The sequence below is a fragment of the Solea senegalensis genome, linkage group LG5, assembly GCF_019176455.1.
Source record: "Solea senegalensis isolate Sse05_10M linkage group LG5, IFAPA_SoseM_1, whole genome shotgun sequence".
Classification (NCBI taxonomy): domain Eukaryota; kingdom Metazoa; phylum Chordata; class Actinopteri; order Pleuronectiformes; family Soleidae; genus Solea; species Solea senegalensis.
Genome location: NC_058025.1, coordinates 3,031,279 through 3,051,774, shown reverse-complemented (window position 1 = coordinate 3,051,774; position 20,496 = coordinate 3,031,279). Strand labels below are relative to the sequence as shown.

Sequence of the window (20,496 nt, the reverse complement as noted above, 5' to 3'; positions counted from 1 at the left end):
CAATCACCGGGGCGGGTTCTGCCGCAGCGCTCTTTGATGGCACTGGGGTTTGTTTGTTTTTTTTGGCCTTGTGAGACTTCTTCTTACCTTGTCTGGTGGTCTTGAAGTTGAAGGACTGGAAACCACCCGTGAGCGCGGAGGAGTCGATGACGTCCACGCCGTACTCGCTGTGGTTCTTCCTGTACAGCATGACGGCCACGACGAGGATCGCCACGGCGACGATGCCGGCTCCCAGGCCCGAGTACAGAGCCACGTCGTTAGAGCTGTCCATACCTGAAACCACACGGGACACGTGGGGGAAATTAAAGCTACTGCAAAACAACGTATAAAAGCCAATATTCAAATAATACGCTGCTCTCGAAACGACAGTGATTTCTCGTCCTGGTCCAAGTAATATCATAGATATTAGGGCGACAACTAACAATCAGCAATTCAGTTGTATTTTATTATCTTGATTAACTGTTCTGAGCATTAAATGTAAGAAAAAAAGTTGGTCAACAAACATCTAATGTCTTCTTTTGTCCACTAACGAAAGCATATTCAATCTACTTTCATAGAGAACCAAATAAAACAGACCGTCCTTTAAATTTTAGTTGTTGCAGCCATAAAAAAAACATTTTATATTAAAAAAAAACAACTTTATAAGATAATACATTTGTTTATTTTTGTCACCTATGTAATTTGAATCACTCTTCAACAGATTTGATAAAAAAACATCAGTTTCTTAAAGACAACGCATCTACTTTTGCTGCGTCATGTTTTCAACGATCCCCACCCCAACTTAATACTTCCTCATACAGACTATAATAATCAAAAGTGTGGAAAAAAAATAACAATGAAAAAGCTATAAAGGGGAAGTTTTTAAGTGTGAGACCTCTTGAGAAAGTTAAAGTGACAGTTCTTTTTTAAATGTGGGTGTATGAGGCTGTGACGCACACTCAGCATCCCACGTGCAGCTAATTGTGCCATGTATGATCCTTTTGCACAGGTAGGCGCACTCTCTCTCTGGAAACATGTAATGACTTCCAGCGGGGATTTCAGGATTTTAAACCACTCAACCCCCCCGCACCAAATTCCATAGAGAAAATCACCGATTTTTTAACCTGAGGGGACACAGTAGCTGCTGATCCACTGCTGCCTCGGTTGGTAAGTTTGTGTTACTTCAAATTAAAAGAGGGATTTCGCTTTAAGTCACTGATGGAGGCAGGAAAGCATTTAACTTCCTGTTGTTTTAACGATTAATCTTGCATAGATTCGATCCGATTGATTTGATTACGTGTCAGTACCTGACGTTGCATGGAGAAAACTATGCATTAATGGAGTCAATTTTGCATTCACAAGAACAATAAGACAAAATACAAAGCACATGATCTTTGTGCCAAATAAAAAGGCGCCTGGTGTCACTATTTGAGTTTGCCTGTGTCACTGTTTTCTCCAGCAACTGGGTCAAAGCTTTTTGTTCCACTTTGATGAGCTTATGAGAGTGAAAAAGCCTGTTTTAAATTGTGTGCACACACACACACACACACACAAAAGACCCTTGTGACTCGATTGTTTACAAAACCCAGGGAGAGAGAGTGGAGGAGGAGGAAGGATGGAAGGAACAGCAGACAATGTTGTTGTGATGTAGACATTCAAGGGCAAACACACGCAAGAGTTACAATGAGGCTGTGCGGCGTGGAGATGGTAAAGTGGTAAGATGGAGCAGACCATCTGTCTTATCTCTCGCTGCCACATTATGCCCCCGCGGACGAGATTAAAACCAACGCGTCCGGTCGTTACTCGAGACTGTTACGTACCGCAGTCAAGCTGCTTACATGGGCGGGCGATTAGCCTAACTGCCTTCAGACCCACCGGTCGAGAACCAAGAGCCGTGATGGATATCACAGTGTGAGGGCGGCGCAGAGCTCATGCGGCGGTGACTGGTGGTCACCCAAATGTCCCCCCGGCGGCACGGCGAACAATCGCGGGAGTGGTTCTCAAACTTTTTTTGTGGCAACTGAAAAAATATTGAAAACATCATCCATCCATCCATCTTCTACCACTTTATCCTCCACAGGAGGGTGGCAGTCTCAGCTCACATAGGGCAATAGGCAGGGTACACCCTGGACAGGTCACCAGTCCATCACATATAGAGACAAATAACCATTTAGAGTGACCAATGTACCTAATCCCCATACTGCATGTTTTTGGACTGTGGAAAGAAATGGAGAAAACCCACAAATACACGGGAAGATCAAACCACCAACCACCGTGTGGCCATTGAAAACACCATCGCCGGTCAAAATCACAGACAGAAGTAGTATTTGTTTCTACACGCGCTGGTCAAACTTCCTCAGCTCCACTGCGATCACACATCCAGGTATATACAGCAGAACAGCATCCATCTAAAAATCTTCTATCATTTACCGTCTTCTCGGAAATAATATTTGAGCTTAAGTTTCAGACAGAAAAATCACTTTTTTTTTGACTACCTTGACATGCTTCCACCACTTCCTCAGAAGGGTCACGTGACGTTACATGTGACGCGTCTTGCTTCCTGTTTTATACAGGTGTGTCAGACAGTAAGGGGTGACTACGCCCCCTGCTGTCTGTTGAGGACAAGGATTGTCCTTTTTTGTACTTGCTGATTTTACACTTATTTTATGCATATATGTTATGTTAGTTTTTTTGTAATATTCTTATTCCTTGTATATATGCATATGTTTACACTTATTTTATGCATATATGTTATTTTAGTTATTTTGTAATATTCTTATTCCTTGTATATATGCATATGTTTACACTTATTTTATGCATATATGTTATTTTAGTTTCTTTGTAATATTTATATTTTTCTTATGTATATTTATACTTTTTTTTACAAAAGCATCTCTTTTCTACTTTATGCTGCTGTTTTTGAGTGGACAGCAAAGTAAGAATTTCATTGTACAGGGAAACGTGTTTCTTTACTGTGCATATGACAATAAACACTTTGTGTGTGTGTGTGTGTGTGTGTGTGTGTGTGTGTGTGTGTGTGTGTGTGTGTGTGTGTGTGTGTGTGTGTACAGGAAGTGGTCGAAAACACGTCAAGGTAATAAAAAAAAAAACCCGACTTTTCTCTCTGACTGAACGAAAACTCGAGCTCAAGTTGAACGGTATTTCTGATTTATTTAAAACGTACCACCAGAGGACGCTCGCATACCACAGTTTGAGAACCACAAAATGAAAGTATCCTTACCAGGGTCAATCATTTTAAACTGCAAAGCACACGGGAAACAACTTTTCCCTCTGACTAATGAAAGCCCTCACGCAAGCACCTGACAATCACTTAGCCTGACGAATGAACGCCGCCACAGGAGCGCGAGGACAGCGCCGCAAACTGGTCCAATTAGCTCGTTTTTATGATGATTACAAGCCATTAATCCTGCGCGCCACAGCACATGTCCGCTTGTCACAACCAATACATCACCGGGCTCAAAGTGGAAACACAGCTGTGATGTCACGGCTGTCATAAAAAGGCCGGGCGCCGCTGAGTAATGACACGAATGCAAATGAGCAGTCGCCGGGGTTAAAGCAGGAGTAGATCAGATCAAGGTGAACTAATTGTTCTTAATTTGTTCTCGTTTTTTCTCCCCCCCCTCCCCCTTTCCCAAGAGAATGCAACTGAAAGTCACTTCATTCGCTGCTCCGGCTTTAAACTTTTAGTGCATTTCACGTCTCGCCCACTGAGTTCGGGGCGTTAACACATTAGCGGCGGGAGATGAAAGAAAATCCACAGAGGAAGACTCACTTTGAGGTTTAACGTCATGTATCAGCTTTCGATCTGCAAAGACAGAGAGAGTGAGACAAAGAGGGGAGAGAGAGAGAGAGAGAGAGAGCGGTGATTAAAGTCCCAGCAGCCTTCAGTGTGTGCGAAGTGACTAACAAGCGTGCAGGTCTCGGACCCAAAATCCTGAGTGGAGCGAGGCCTTTTTTTCTGCTGACTGCGCTCGCAGACGATGGACGACAGTATCAGATAATGGCCAAACCGGCATCATTACTGTCCTTATATCAGCGCAGATAAAGACGGCGAGCTGCAAAAGTGCTGTTGTCTTGGAAACGGCTGACTGAGCTAATCATCTGCGAACATGAGTCCAAGAAAGTTTGCGTTTATTTAGGAGGCAAAAAGTCCCACTGAGTTATTTTCTACAGCAACATTACGAAGACTGAGGAAGGGCTTTGTATCTAGAGGCACATTCAGAGAGGAAAGAACATTCTCTCTATAAAAAGACTGACTTACTGTTTCATTTCATTTGACGTCGGCAACTTAAACGTCCGCAAAAATCATCCCAACTATTTAATCGTCTGTGTTCACGTGTCAGATGTCTTGTATCGCCGGTTAAATCGAGTTAGAGGCTGTTCCTGTTCACACAAATACATTATTATTATGAGATTAAATGTCAGAATGACATGGAGATTTTTAACCATGTTTATTGCGTTCTTTAATGCAGTGAAGCTGCAGGAACCTCAGTCCTCTCAGCAGCTCCCAGGACTTGGTTGCTTTGTAACAACCGTAGACCATCTTCTGGGTTCTTCCTGAAATGAAATAACCAAGAGAGGGCGACTCTGAGCTTCTACCCATCAGTCAACATTTTCCTGAGGAGTTAATGGTCTCAAACTTAGTGAATTATGCAACTATTTAGAGGAAAATAGACAATAAGTGAGTGGACACCAGCGTGATTGACAGTCCAATCAATAAGAATGTTGCACAGCACAGCCTCACAAACACGTCTGGCATCTTCCACGTCTTGAGACGCTGCCTGGAAAATGAGTTTGACTTATTTGTCCTGCAGCCACCTCAAAGCTACGACTTTTTAAAGACTTTTTTTCACGTCAAAGTCTCTTTTAACTCAAACTGACGCACAGCAACCCCGTGTAAATATAAGCCAGTGAACCATCCATCCAATCAGGGAGCTGGAGTGCCAGATACATACGAGAACATGCACTTGAATGCCAATGCACCACCCACCGTGCCACCACGGTCCGGGTTTTTGGGCCCCGAAGTCAAGAGAGTAAAGTTAGTTTTAAACACTGACAGAATCCCATGCTACAGCGACACAACAGTCCTCCATGAAAAGCCCCGGTTTGTTTAAAAACTGTGTGTTCAGCTCAAACAGCCTCGGGTCACCTGTGTTCCTGCAGAACCTGCAGGTCACAGTAGGAAGCGCACAAGTGCAAGTATATAATAGGATTAATGTTGGCCGAGTTCCATTTCTGCTTCTTCAGTTTGAGGGCACACGCCGGCTGGGACAGAGCCGTCATCGGGCTGCTGTGCAAAAGTATGAAATATTATCATAAAAACAAGATAATCAAGTTCGGGATGTTACTTGCACGAGTCATACTGACTTTAAAAGACAATAGGCGGGTTAAATTGTCATTACTCTTTCACTGTATTGCTTGAAATCCTCTTCACACCACAGAAATAAAACAACAGGCGTGTAAAATGGTGTAAAAACACCATCCGATCACAATGAACCGGATCCACCTGCACTCACCGTGCATGCTCAGAAGACAGCGCCAGAGCTCATGCTAACGTGCTCAATCAAACACACGCGACACAGCTGCAGCAGCGTTGTGACGGAAAAGGTGTCGGCCACAAACGAAAGACTTAGTTTCAGGGAAAAGCTGCTGCCAAAGAAAAAACGCTGCTGCAAGACCAGAGTGAACGCCGTCGTGGCTCCGTCTCGACTGAGCGTATCTGTTGTTTTTCGGCATCACGTTGTCATTTGAACCAAAGCATCCAAAAAGGACCGAAAGTTACAGATGAATCTGTGTCCCCAAAAACTTTTATTACAAAAAAAACGCATGTCTGACATAAAAAAGACGAAGATCAGAGCATTGGACAGCGTCTATGATCGAGCTCATGCCGGCGGGAGAAAGAAACGACCGGCACGTTTGAATCCCTGCATGTGCATGACCCCCGACAGTGCAACGGTGACATTCCAGGCTTTCAAGCATCACTCTGGGGCATGAACATGTGTGCACTGCTCAGCCCGTGACACTGTGTCACATATGATGATGATGATGATGATGATGATGATGATGAAAATGGTGAGGGGATGATGAGGATGATGTGTGACAGGGAGAAATGTCTTACTTTGGGTGCACAGTCCGTCCGTGCAGTTCTCCGTGGATTTGCCGCTCCCCTCGCACGTCCTGCCTCGGTGTTTCGGCGGCGGGGAGTTGCACTCGCGACTCCGCTGTCTGTCACACTGGCTGCTGCACACGGTCCATTCGCTCCACTCGTCCCAGCCTCCGTCAACTGCAGAGGAGAGGAAAAGAAACGCACCATGTGTCCAGACATCGTAAAGTTAAAGGGAAGATATTAATGTCCTACATTCAAACAGGCCGCAGACACTGTCCACACGTTACATTTCAGCATTTGCATAGTGTGTTTTCACAGTGTTTTCAGCACAGTCGACCATCTCGAGAGCCGCTAACCCCCGGGTCTGTTTGTATAATGGGATTTGACGCAAGGCTTTGAAACAACGACAGCTTGGTGGACGCTAATAGCCGGGCGATTCTTCTGCCACGCTCTGTCATCTGATCGAGGAGGAGCTCATCATGCTTAGCTTAACAAATATTGAGGAGACCATATGGTGCTTTGAAGAATGCTTGTTTTTTTCTTGTTTGGCAGCAGTTGCAATGCCAGTAATATACAGAGTCTTGTGGGCGGTGCAGAGGGAAACGCTCCTTCGTGATGAACCATGGGTGCTGCCTACACGCCACACTTGTGTGCTGCATCCTTCTCCTCAGCTCCTTAACATGCAAATGATGTGTTTGTGTCACGGACGAAAACGCGGAGCGAGTTTGACCGCAGTCGCCGCGGAGCGTATGCATATTGTCCCATATTTCCCCTATGACTTGTTGCTGTGATTCCGTTGAATGAGCTCATCTGCCGACTGGTGGAAGCAGATAGAGTCTGACAAACCTTGGCAGCTACAAATCTTATGCATCACTTTTCATGGATACTTTTCACAATCCAGGATGCAGCTCTATTCTGTTGTTTTCCCTCACAGAATTGTGATGGAGTGACCAGATGCTCCTCCATTTAAATAAAAGCTTAAGTGACATTTTTGAAGCTTCTTTGGACGCCACGTGTCACGTGTCTTCACTGACACACCTATTAGTAGTCAGAAACCAGAGAATCCCTCTCTTTTTCGCTCGAAACATCTCGTACAGTAGTTCTCAAACTTTTTTACACCAAGCACCACCTGAGAAAATACTGAGCTCTCAGAGTGACACCATTATCATCCACGTTAGAATAATGTTATTTGTTTCATTTTCCTCCAAGTACCACAAGAGGAATCCTGTGTACCACTGGTAGAACATGTACCACAGTTTGAGAACCATGTGTCTAAGACTACAGGCCTGCATGTGCTCTTCTACTGCAATATAGTGCAGCAAATGAGGTGAAACATGACCGCACTGCTGATTTCAATGGAAACTCAACGAATTGAAATTGATTTGATTCTTTAAACTATGAGTTTGGTTTGTGCTGAATTATTTGACGCTATCTGACTGTATTTTTTGTAGTTTCATACCCCTGTTTTACACCAATTTGAGTATTTTTAGTGGCTGTTCACGTGGAGGCATACGAGTGTAACTTTTAAATACAAACAAATGTTACATTGTTACAACAGGTCGGACGTTGACTGAAAACACAACGTGAACTCTATAACTGCTGCTGTATACATGCAAATGCTCCCTCAGTCAGGTCTGAAAGTGAGATTCACGTACAAACATAAACAAAAAATGTCAAAAACACGTTCTTAAAACTGATGGGCTGAGTCGTAGCAGATGATTTAGCCAATCACGAATCAGGTGTAGATGTCACAAATACCCTGTGGAGACTTTTCATTACACGATCTCTACTGGCTCAGTTTTAATCACCTATTCTCTGCAGGAGCTTCAGTTTCACCTCAGTGGCTGTTCTCGTCTCGCTCCCCCGTTGCCATTTCTTGTTAAGTGGCTATCTGCCTTGTCATGAGGCGGGCCTCTGACCTCATCCATCCTCCCCGCTCGCACCGTCATTAAAGCAATGCTCTGGGCTGGCTTGTCAGAAACCGTACGGCCTTGTCAGTCAGCGGCTCAGACAGCTGGCTTCACCGCGGCCCACGCTATGCCCCCAGTCTGCGTCTCCGTCCTCCCACAGAAACACATCCTCGGTCGTTCTTGGTGGAGAGGCCTCCGGGCTACGGCGCGGCTGCAGCTGGTCCGTTAGAAACTTTGCCTTCCTGTTAGTTTGCACGTAATTAGAATTTTCTTTTTTCTCTCGCCATGTCAGGTTCCACCCGCTGCAAACAGAACCCACCGCCACCGACTCTTAAAGGTGCATTAAAGGTTGACAGCTTTAATTGGCATCGAGAGGCGGAGAGTTGAAAACTTTGATATACACACACACGTCTGTGCAGCTAGTCTTCTAAGGACACTGCATTGAATGCATTGACAGTTATAATAAGTTATTTGTCATTTGTGTGTTTTGGAGTAATTTACTATCATGAATACATTATATGTAACAGAGATGCATTTTGAAATTTTGAGAAATATCAATCATCAAAAAGTTGGCCTTTTTTTTCTTGACTGGCCCCCTACTGGCCAGACTAGATGATCTGTGGCCCCAATTTAATTTGAGTTTGAACCCCTGGTATAAGTAAAGCATTATCCTCAACCTTAACCATAACCAGTTAATGCCTTACCATAACCTTAACTTAACCACAATTAAAACCTGGCTCTCCACATGGACTACTGGTCCTGACAAGAGTAGTGTTTATGCCCAACTAGGTAACAAATACAAGAACACACACAATTTTTGAGCCAGAAAGTGTGTAAAAAAAATCACTCCACAAATGCAGAGTCACTGTTATTGATCGACGACCTCATCAGAGTTTTTCCTTCACATAAATTGAAGGTGGATGAGTGGCCTTTTCTGAGCCACTGTCATAAAAAAGATGCAATTTTAACTCCATTTTGTGGCAAAGAAATGAATAAAAAAAAAAAGCTTGGACTTGAAAGTTAAATATGCTCGACATAAGAAAATGAGTTTGGCACAGAATTTAAGGACAAAATATGCTGCTTACTGAATAATTTATGATAACTTATGTCTGGCATTTTAACGCTCGTAGACTTTACCATTAAAGTAGAAGTGGGAAAGACAAAAACAAACAGGCATGCATATTTAATGGGAAGACATTGTGTTTCTGCAATTAATTTCAGCCTTTAATGACAGGTCGTTACTTCTGTTTGTATGTTAACTTAGATTAAATATCTTGTGGGCATAACTGTGCCGTTTTCCCCCCCCCACAAAAATCCATGTTTGGTTACTTGCAGTATTTTCTCCTCTGACTTAAACTAATAGATACTTCTTACTCTCCATTGCAACAACTGTTCATCCTCAAATTCCAATAACTGCGGTATACCTCAGGGATCAATCAATGGCCCATTTGTATATCATTTGTATACAGTAGTGAGTGTACATTCATATATATATATGTATGTATATATATATATATATATATATATATATATATATATATATATATATACACATATATATACACATTTATGTTCTTTGGTTGTCTTTTAGTACACTTTTCTCTTTTAATAATAAATCAATAGAAATATGACCTAATTTCCCTACCAGCTCCACATCTGTCTCATTTACACTAGATTACCGTGTCTGCGCCGTCGCTGTTTGACGCCGCACAAACTGAACATATTGGTACGTGGCCAGGTCACTGGACGACCTTGTGAAATTTCCAATACCAATACCATTTCCAAGCCTCCAAGCACTTTGGGAAAAGAAGCGAGAAGATGGTAAATCACAGCGTGAATCCAAGAGGCAAGAAGCAAAGTGCTGAGACTGTGAGATCTGAAAACGATCTCTTGAAAAGGTTACACACCTTTTGCGCTTGCTCATTTTAAAAACTCATACCATATATATATATATATGTATATATATATATATGAATATATATATGTACACACACGCAGTCTCTGGAATACATTTGAGCGAGAACAAAAAAGAAAAGATGCTCCTTGAGAATTCAAATTTGCACAAACACCTTTTATTCCCTCATGAATATCTGTCTGACTTTTCTCTTTTACGTCTGGCACCTCGCAGGCCAACGCTTCATTTTATGTTCCCACACTAACTCACAACTGTGGATACAATGCATTTCCACTTATTTTTATCTCCATCTCTTTTTGTCTTCTTCTTCAACGCACGACAATGTATTTCACGGGTGGAAAAGACTCCACACATGGTAAAAAAGTACACGCCTAAATGCATAAAGCTGTATGCAGTAGCCACACAGTATTTTTGTTATTGTATTTAACATTTATTACAAACGTAACTCAGAGTAGGCAGCATTTACAGCCTCGGGTCTTCTTGGTTAAATCTTTATAAAACTTCAACCACCTGGATTTTGTGCAGCTTCATCTCATTATTTCTGGCAGATTCACTTTTTTTATCCATCAAACTGAACGCAAACAGATCTTTGATCTGCCATATTTAGGTTCCTCTAACACAGGGGTGTCAAACATACGGCCCGGGGGCCAGATCCGGCCCCCCAGAGGGTCCAATCCGGCCCACAGGATGAATTTGTTAAAATTTCACACTACGATTACAATCTAAAACGTAATGTCAAATACAATATTTTTCTCTTCCAGATACCTGTGACTAAATGTTTGTGCCTTTTTAGATCCAGTGTGATGTGTAAATAGTACATTTAGGCACGATATTGTTGAAATTGCACTTATTTTTCTCAAGAAATGTCATGTTTGGTAAAAATATACTTCATTAAATGTAAAACAAAGGAGAAAAAAGCAAGGAGTTCTTGTTGTTCATAGGTTATTATGCTATTATTTTACTATTTTTACTGGTCCGGCCCACTTGACATCAAATTGTGCTGTATGTGGCCCCTGAACAAAAATGAGTTTGACACCCCTGCTCTAACACATGTTCTACGGGTCTGGGTCTTTGGATGACAAACCCGTACCAAGTGGATGAGCGGTAGGGTTCCCACATCCTGGTTGACATCAAATTCAAGGACTTTTCAAGCACTTCCCAGGACCAATTCCCCCGAATGTGTTGACCGCGACTCAACTGCAGCGCGGTTAACGTGGAGTTCCGACGTCTGATGTCAACGTTACAACACAAACGCGGTGATAACTTTTCCGCCAAATCACCACAGTCTCTCCCTGTTAGATCATTTCATTTAAAGGTACGCCAGCTCACCTCCTTCCTCCTGAATCATTCCCCTCTGTCGCCCTCTCTCTCCCTCTGCCGTTCCCTCCGTTCACTTTATTTAGCATCATAAATCCCCTCTTCTTCATTTTATGAGTTGTAGTTCCTTCCTGGGAGCACTTCCCTCTCTATAACACCATCAGTCTGCTGTTACGGCAATATTATCAGGTTGCTATGGATCCCCTCCATCACAGGGCTTATTATTGTTTTCCCTGTGATGCTGTTGTCATTTAGCTTTAAGTGTGAAACGCTGCAATAAGACACAAAGAGAGGCCTTGTATTAATGTCATCGGGGGAAGAAAAGAAGTGTCCATTTTTGCCTTCGGGCAGTCTTTGTATGTTTTAATATTTGACAAGGTAGATTCATCATTTATGATGAGATATCAAGGCTACAGTAGGCAAGGAAAAGGTAGACTGTTGAGTCAAGGCTCTCAGTCCTTGGCCCCTCCCACTAAATGAGGATAGACAGAGGTTATGTATCTCTGGAGCTCATCAGCAGTAATATTCACGTTAATAATTCACTGACTAGGTGAAAAAGGGTTTTTGTTTTTGTTTTCATTTTCATTCAAATACATATGTTTTATTTTACATCATTAAATTCAAGGATTCATTCATTCATTCATTCATTCATTTCTGGAATAATCCATCCTTTTTGACACATTTTCACATTTATCTTCTCATTTAACGCAATTTACGATGCTACTGCAATTAATTAACAATGTGTAACGACACTAACTATTGCACAATGATAAAACGTGCATTATTTTACATATTTTATTTGTCCCTGTGGGTACAAATTGGGTAACTTTATCTACTTGATACAATTTGTATACAATATCCATTTATTTAATACCTTCTTTGGGATTAAATGCTGTGCAGTTTCTTTCTTTCTTTCTTTCTTTCTTTCTTTCTTTCTTTTCTTTTATTTTAACAATGATAATAAACCTCCAGCTACCATAACAGTGGAAATCTGCTTGAAACGGACTCGGCTCATGTTACATTACTTTTGGTAAGAAATAAATAACGGATAAATAACCCGTAAAAACAACGTTTTATAAATCACAAGGTCCTGGAATGACTGGACAGATGCAGGTTCCCCCTTGTGGCACTTCAAAATAAAATCTTATGTTGCTGAACTCAGGAGCATTTTCAAGTGACTTCTGTCACTGATTATGGAAATTCACCACTATCAGCTAAGTGTGAGTGCTTTTTAATCACATTCTGATAATTTCTTGTATTGCCCAACTCTCTTTTAGACTTTCTTTTAGGTTGCTTTGCAGGGTAGGCAGTTGTTGCCAAGAGAAAGTCTCTTGTTCTATCTCAAATTATGGAGTTATTGTTCAAAAAACAACAACACTTCAACCCCTCTCATGAGATTGTGTGTATTCTGTGCAGAAACTATACAGAAATGAAGTAGCACTGACTTGGACACAGGGCGTTGCAGGTGATCTTCTGCACGGACATTCCCTCGCAGAAAGCGCCGCCGTTCAGCGGCGCCGGGTTGGTGCAGGTCCGAGATCGCTTCTGGATGCCGCGCCCACACGGCACGTTGCAGGACGACCACTCCGTCCACAGGGACCAGCCGCCGTTCACTGGAGACGGGGGGGAATGGGGGCATTGTGAGTGCACGACATGTTATTTTCCCACATTAAATACTCCCAACAAGAGCTGCGGCTATTAAAGATTATGCAGGCTCCGAGGCACCGCGAGGCAACAATGCGTAACGGCCGGAACAGTGCGAGCAGAGCTCATTCACTCCGGTGGATATACGGCTCCCTCTTTTCTAATTGCCTGTTCAGTGTTCCTTGCTCTTGGATTAAGATAAACGCTCGGAACTGTGCGAAAGCAAAAGAAAACAGCCATTACACTGAATTGCGGTTTCCAAAGGCGACACTGACTCATAGCGATTCGACAGGTTGGAGTCGACCACTTAGCGCCGCGAACGAAGCACTTTACTCTATGATCTCGGTGTCTTACGTGTGCGGAATCCAAATGCAGGGAGCCGGTGAACCTGCAGTGCTGCAGGGCCTCTGGCAAATAAATACTTAATGGGCAACACTCCTCTTTAAATGAGATTAAGACACAGTGGCTTATTTCCTTTCATAAAGCACACATTGATTTTAAATGAGAGGCACTAAATTGAGTCTTTGAATAATACATTCATTGAAATAAAAAGGGAGACATCGCTCTTCATTGGAAAACATGGAGATGGCTCTTTTAATCACTTGTGTACGGGGCGCTGAGTGATGTGCAAACATCGTGTCATGACTCTTTGGTGTGTTGTAATAAAGCAGAACAACAACAGCAGCAGCTGCAGCAGCAGCAGCATAAAGTGTGATACCAACACCACAAGCGGTACCAGGAACTTTAGGGACTTCTCTGGGAACTTGTGGTGTTTTTCTACAGTACAGTTCAAGCACGACTTGGCGTGAGCTTCAGTTAGGGTACCAGGTGCTATCATTAATGGAAACGCAAAAAAAAACCGAGTAGAAATTAGTTGAGCTGAGCCTTCACTGTCACATCATCATATAGGTTTTTTACATTACTGCCCCCTGGTGGACTGGAGGGGGTCCAGATTGTCATCGCACTCATTTTTCCTAACCCTCCCTGGTCTTTCCACCACAGTAGAAATTCAAACAATCTGTGAGAACCTTTCAGCTCCTTGAAAAAGGTTCCTAGTACTTTGCAGTTCAAGTACAGATAAAAAAGAAAGAAAAGAACATACCGAAGACGATCACAGAGGCACTGGCGCTGCGTCGCTTTGCCACAATGTTGCTGGCCATACACGTGTAGTTCCCCGAGTCGGACAGACGCGCCTCGTTGATGATGAGGTTGTGGTCGGCTCGGGTGTCGATGTTGTCATCGGTCAGCGTGCTCACCGGCTCTTCGTTTTTTAGCCACTCCACCTGAGAGAGAGCACAGATGAGAAAGTTGCGAAGCACTTTTTAATTCATTTAAAACCTTCGCACAGTTAAGGGGCGCCCTGATCTCACGCCAGGTTACACAGGAAGTGAAGCGTGAGCACTGCTTTGACAGAGGAGCAGCGGCGGCAGCTTCAGGGCTCCACGTGAGTTCGCACAGGATGAACTCGGCAGTGGGTCATCAGCATTCAAACACACTCACACGCGAGTAAAAACTCCCTTTATGAGTAAAAGAAATCCACTGAATGTGACATTGTCCCCGCTCTGCTTCCACCTGACAGTGCCTCCGTAATGGATCAAGTCAAACGGGTTCACTCCACCTCTGCTGCATTTGTTTATCCTGTGATATTCAGTGTTTGTGACTCGCTGCTGCTGCTGCTGCTGCTGCTGCTGCTGCTGCTGGACTTCACGCGGCGCTTTCGGAATTTTGTCCCACTTTCCTCTGCGCCGCACATCCTCTTGTCACATGACATGAAATCACAGTGGGCAACAGTGTGGGAGCGAGACGGCGGCGGCCTGACAGTGTGCAGTTGTTCTCCTCAGGCTGGATCGACTCAGAATCACCAGAATTCGTCTGTTTTTTGGTGTCAAACGAAGCGAAAGGTCCGATATGTAAAAGTGCGGTGACATTGTTTTCATTTAGTATTGAAGATAATCTTTTGTACAAGTGTATAAATGACATTTATATCAGGAGCCAGGTCAGCTGTACTGACGCGGCCATTTTGGACCCCCATGCGTTTCCAGTGGCCCGCGATGGACAAACTAAACATCTTTAGACTTTTCATGCTAACTGAAGGTTACATAAGCTCTGCAATAACTTTTAATCCAAGTAGTATTTTAATGGGTGACTTCGACAGAGGATTAAGTCCACACCAAAAGAAAAAGGAAACGAAGCTTATTGGAGAATAAAGTTGTAATATTACCAGAAAAACAAGTCTGAATAATATGTTCATGCAAAATCTCACATGATCAGGTGCAACCTTGCGACAGGATAAGGAACGTGGTTCGACAGCTTCACAGATAAGGAAACACTTTAATCTTTTGGCACATCAGCACCACATTAGCATCCGTATCAGGGCTTTTCTCTTGTAACATTAATATATAATATGATGACTTTATTTCTCCAGTTTTAACACCACTGCATCAAATCTCATGTTTAGATCCACAAAACGGTCGTAAACGCTGCTCATTTGTACCTTGTCCACCACAGCCGGGCAACAGCGAAGCACTAAAACCAATTACCAGCAGCGGAAGATTAAAGCCAATTATGAATGACAAACTTAGCGTCTGGTTCTACTACGGCGTGAGTAGAGCGTCGCATCGCTGCTTCTGCAAATTACATTCACGGTGTGGCAGAACGAGCCGGGGCTGATGGATTCACAGGAAGTGCACGGGCACTCTTTGTAATAAACAAAGCTCAGGCTGGATGCAGATAGGAAGCGCCTTCGGGCATTCAAACGCCGGCTAAATGGAAATGACACATGCATGCAACGCTAAAAGGGTTGATGGATGGATTGCCGGTAAGTATCGAGACAAATATCAAACAAATGATAATACACATCATGGCATAGTAATCATTTCTTTCATTTTTTGCCCAGCAGCTGTTGACTGTAGCACTGTTAGTGGACGCAGGGATTTTCTGATGACGGCGGTTCAGATAAAGGCTGTTTTTCCTCATGTTTGTCGTCAGGAAAACAAATTGTCAAAGGATCCAAGACTCTTTTCTAAACTTATACTATGTTTAGAATGAGTATCAGGCTGACACTGCTCAAAATCTATGAAAACATAAAATCCAATATGATCCAAAAAACCCTCAACTGTGACATAAATGAATCACTCGGCACAGGCTGTAAAAATGAATGTCATGTGACCAGAATGATCACAGTGCATTGATCATGTGACTTATTTGGAGATGAAAATGAGATGGAAAAGTTTTTAGAGCTACAGTCATTAATTGGTTAGGCCTATTTTTGTTATGTTTTTAATTATACCACAAATTAGTATTTAATTAATAGTTTGATTCTTTCTAATTTATGAATTTATTATTTATTATAATTTATGTAAGTTCACACCATTTTTTGGTCTCAGAAACGTATTAAAAGTCCACATTTTTGATCATGTATTTCATCAGGGTTCTCCCACCTTGGTTGACATCAAATTCAATGACCTCTCAAGGACTTTCTAGGACCCATGTCTATTTCAAGGAACCTTGTGAACCCTTAAATTTAGTTTATACATATTTTTTTGTGTAAAATGTACATATATAGAGTGCACTGCAGTGCAGACACGAAAGGCAGATTGGAGAAACAGAACGTAAAATGCTGTTAAAGTCATAAAAAAAAAGAAAAAGATAAAACCAGCCACACATGGAGCCACAATGGATGAAAAAGTGGTGTCACACCATCCCTAGCTCTTAGGTTTATCAAGATTATTAGAATAATGTCAATATTATTATATTTATATTATTATTTTCTTTATATTATATAATTTTTCCTTTCACCCCAACCTGTCTAGGCAGATGACCGCACATCTTCAAGTCCTGTTTTTCTCTCCACTGATGCTCATTGTGTGAACTGTTGGGTTTCTCTTCTTTGTTTTTTTGGCCTCGTCCTCGTGTGGCTTACATCAGGAGTCATCAGCATCACTAAAGGATTAGATAAACAAAGAGAGACGAGGGGACGGACTCTAATTTCCAATGATTAAAGTCGTCTGTCACTGAATGGGTGACACGAGTGGTGGCCTCCAATCCACTCCCACACTCCTCCTCCTCTTCCTCCTCCCCCTACACTCCTCCTCTGGAGTCTTTATGTATTCATCTCAATTTTATCCTGGGAAATTTGTGACTTGAAAGAGGCAATTAACACGCGGCACGAGCCGGCCCCCCCTCGCAGTGCGTTCGGGGGGGCCACGCTGCACATTAGCTGTCTGTCTGCCGCTAAACAGCCTTTGGGGCAATGATGAAAAGAGTCACCGAGCAGAAGGAAGGGGAGAGAGCGAGAGAGAGAGAGAGACGGAAATAAACTAAAAACCAGAGGGAGAGGGAGAGATTTACACCAAGAGAGATGAAGGCAGAGGGAGAGAGGGGAAAAAAGATGAAGGGACAAACATAAATTGGCTCGACAAGTGTGTGGCAGAGGATGTGAGGAATGAATTGCCTAATTGGAGCATTTGTTTCAATTAGCAAGCGGTCATCAGTGTCAGTCTTGACAGAGGGGGGGGGTTTGTGCAGGACCTCACATCAGAGCGTCATCCCTGTGATTTCATTACCTGCACTGGCCCTGAAGGTCACCTCCTCTCCACCACAGACAGGTGCTCTTATCCACCACACACACACACACACACATATGCACACACAGCTCATCGGGATGACTTTTCCCTGACGATTAGATGCTGAGAAATGTGCTGGTTGAGGGGCAATTAGGGGGCAGGAGAGCAATGTAAGAGGTGACATCACAGCCATCATGGAGACTTATGAGGAAGGTGGCACTGGGGTCCTTGCACCCCCCCAAGTTTTCCTCAGTTAAATGGTCATTTGATGTCAATGTGATTCAGTACAAATGGTGTATTTTAATTGTCTGCTGAGTCACGCTTAGAGCCAAGTCATACTTTTTTCTATTTGTGCATCTTTTTGAGGTGTGCTCGGGTTCTGCCGTGGTCAGCACAGACCCTCAGCGTAAGGAAACCCAAGAAGACATACTTGTTGGGGTCTGTCCCGTCCAGTTGCTGGAACTCTCTCGTTTTGGTCAAAGGAGACAATGAAGACGATGGTAACCATTGAAACTCGATTGAGGACATTTTCGGAGGGCCGCCAGTGCCCAAACATGCACAACTCAGCGCTCAAAGAAGGTGAAGACAAGGAAAACAAAACCAGAGATGTTTCTAGAGTCTCTGGGGGACAGTAGGGACATTGCTGGTTTAAAAATAACCTGGCGTCATTGCTGTTTGTTTGTATCAGTCGCCCGTTGGGGGCCCCCTTCCCACTCAGGGCCTAGTTGCCTAGTTTGTCTACCCGACAAGATAGCAAACCTCTGGAGGGAACTCATTACGACTGGAATGAAAAATTGAGTGTGTAGAATGCTAAAATGAATATAAAGCGGATTCTGAGGAACGTGGTAAACAGGACTGAGCCTTTAGATGTTACAATTAAGCATGATTTCCTGCTCTGACTTTGCTGAACTGCAGTGAAGTTGGCATTGGTCAGTGGAACTTCTTTTTTCTATTCAGAGTTTTTTCATCAAAGCAATTACACGGATTAAGAGTCTCTGTCTGGTGATGCTCGAAGACCCGAGGACGCAACGGGACCCACTTAACTCCTTATGAGAAGCAACACCTCACAGCACACGGCTAATCTACTTCACGGATTCTACCCGTAGCCAATCAGCAGCAGTTTATTTTTTGGAATCTTTGGTTTTGGAAGTCTAAACAACAAAAAAACACATTAAATCCACATTTTGAAGGTGACTGGAAGTGTCATTAAAATCAGATTTCCACAGATGCATCTTATAGTTTACCAGCCACATTGTGTGTTCAAATCTAAATCAATTGCAGTTAATTACAGTATCGGGTTTGACGGTTTGCGTTCACAACAACGGGCGTCTTCATCTCAGCCGGCTTCTCACGCGGCACGCTCATCACGCTTGCACACGGATGCCTTTATGCAAATGGCAAAATGTCCTAATTGTGAAGCCACTCATTACTGAAGTGGGAGATGAGTCAGAAATGGAAGCCATTGTAGCAAATGTGTTGATTAATCTGGAGATGACGGCACTCGACGTGATTTAGTTTGGCTTTTGCTGCACTGCAGGTCGATGACGTGAAAACAAGCCACATGGGTTCTGATATGTACGCTGTCAATCATGTCGCACGGCCGCGTGACACAAATCTGATTTGATAAATCTGATCTGAGTCACATCAACCGAAAACAATCAGATTGGAGTCTGGACGTCGCCTCAGTCTGACTGAGTCTGGAGTGATTGTGTCACTCAAACCGGCGACGCGACAGCCATGACAGTTTGGACAGTGAGACGAGGTACTTCCTGTTTTCCTGCACCTCACAAATGTGGTTATGCGGACGGATTGGTCGCGTCTGGACGCGCAGCTTTAGAAATGTGTGACACAAGCGTTCACCGGATGTGGGGACAGTCTGGACCCAGCCTTAGATAACCACAGACTCTTTAAACTCAACCTGGAGATGTACGTAAAACGGAAATGGTCAGATGGAAAGTAGATCTTGACCCCTAATAATTAAACGCTACGCACAGAGGTTTTAATAAGGCTCTCAAGTGAACTAGGTGGATTAAAAATGTTTTAAAGATGTAAACCATAAGCAAAACTGGCACTGGACTCTTTAAACTCAGCGGGAATCAACCTAGAGATGTACGTAGATGATCGCATGTGGCGTCCACGTGAACCAACAGGAAATGGTTAGTTGACGAAATTGACGTCACACAGAGAGTAGGTTTTAACAAGGCTTTTAAGTGAAATGTACTGAGAAATCGTGGACACGCATTTTGATTTAAACCTTTTCGACGAACAGTCTGCCTGAGAAGATCTCAGTCTGAGCACAGCCTTGGACAGCAGCAGACTCTTTACACTCTGCGTGGCACCGTGGGTTCATACGAACAGCAAGTCCGGCAGCAGGAGAGCGAGCCGGAGGGGAGATATCTGCGGCTCAGCTGTGCGCGCCCACTCCGGAAGGTTAATCAGAAAAGATGAGCTGGGAAAACAGAATGGGTCTGTGTCGCTCCCTCCGCCTTCTCCTGTCGCTTCCCAAATGCCACCTCTCCTCCCCTCCGAGCGATGCAGCACCGCATTGCTATTCCACCCTGATCCGTCTTATGTTAACAAAATAAATAGGGAGGGGAGCTCCCGGCGACAGCCCGCGCTGGAGGTGGGTTTAATTGCTTGGCTTGATAACGACGCTCATCATTTGCTCTCCAGGAGTCTCTGTGTGACCTATGAGGAAAATAACAACGGAAGCATCGTGGAGCGGATCGGAAAGTTGAAAGTTAAACAGTTAAACGCCCGCTTGTTTTCGGAGCAGCACCTCGATGTCTTTGTGAGGGCTGAACGGAGAACAGCTTGTATCACTGTGCAGAAGCATTTAGTTGATTCCCCTTTGAGCCGTAGCCCGGGCTGTCTACCTGAGCCACTGTAGATCAAGGGGATTCATCTCGGATTAAAGGCTCTCATTCAGGGAAGTTGAAATTGCCTCCGCCGGTTTGGCTGTTCATTTCACACTTTCTCTCAAAGACGCCTCTCAGAAGAAACTCATTATACAAGGTTCTCATGGACTCCTTTCTGCCC

The 20,496-nt window shown here is 43.5% G+C and overlaps 1 protein-coding gene across 1 annotated transcript in view; it reads right to left on the bottom strand.

The window, feature by feature from the left end:
- Window positions 1-20,496, bottom strand: part of LOC122769414 (netrin receptor UNC5D-like) — an 87,451-nt gene that overhangs the window by 30,798 nt on the left and 36,157 nt on the right. The window contains exons 5-8 of the mRNA XM_044025934.1: window positions 13,995-14,175; window positions 12,694-12,861; window positions 6,119-6,283; window positions 88-273 (exon numbers count right to left, since the gene is read on the bottom strand). Coding sequence (XP_043881869.1) covers window positions 88-273; window positions 6,119-6,283; window positions 12,694-12,861; window positions 13,995-14,175 — 700 coding nt within the window. The remainder of the gene's footprint in view (window positions 1-87; window positions 274-6,118; window positions 6,284-12,693; window positions 12,862-13,994; window positions 14,176-20,496) is intronic.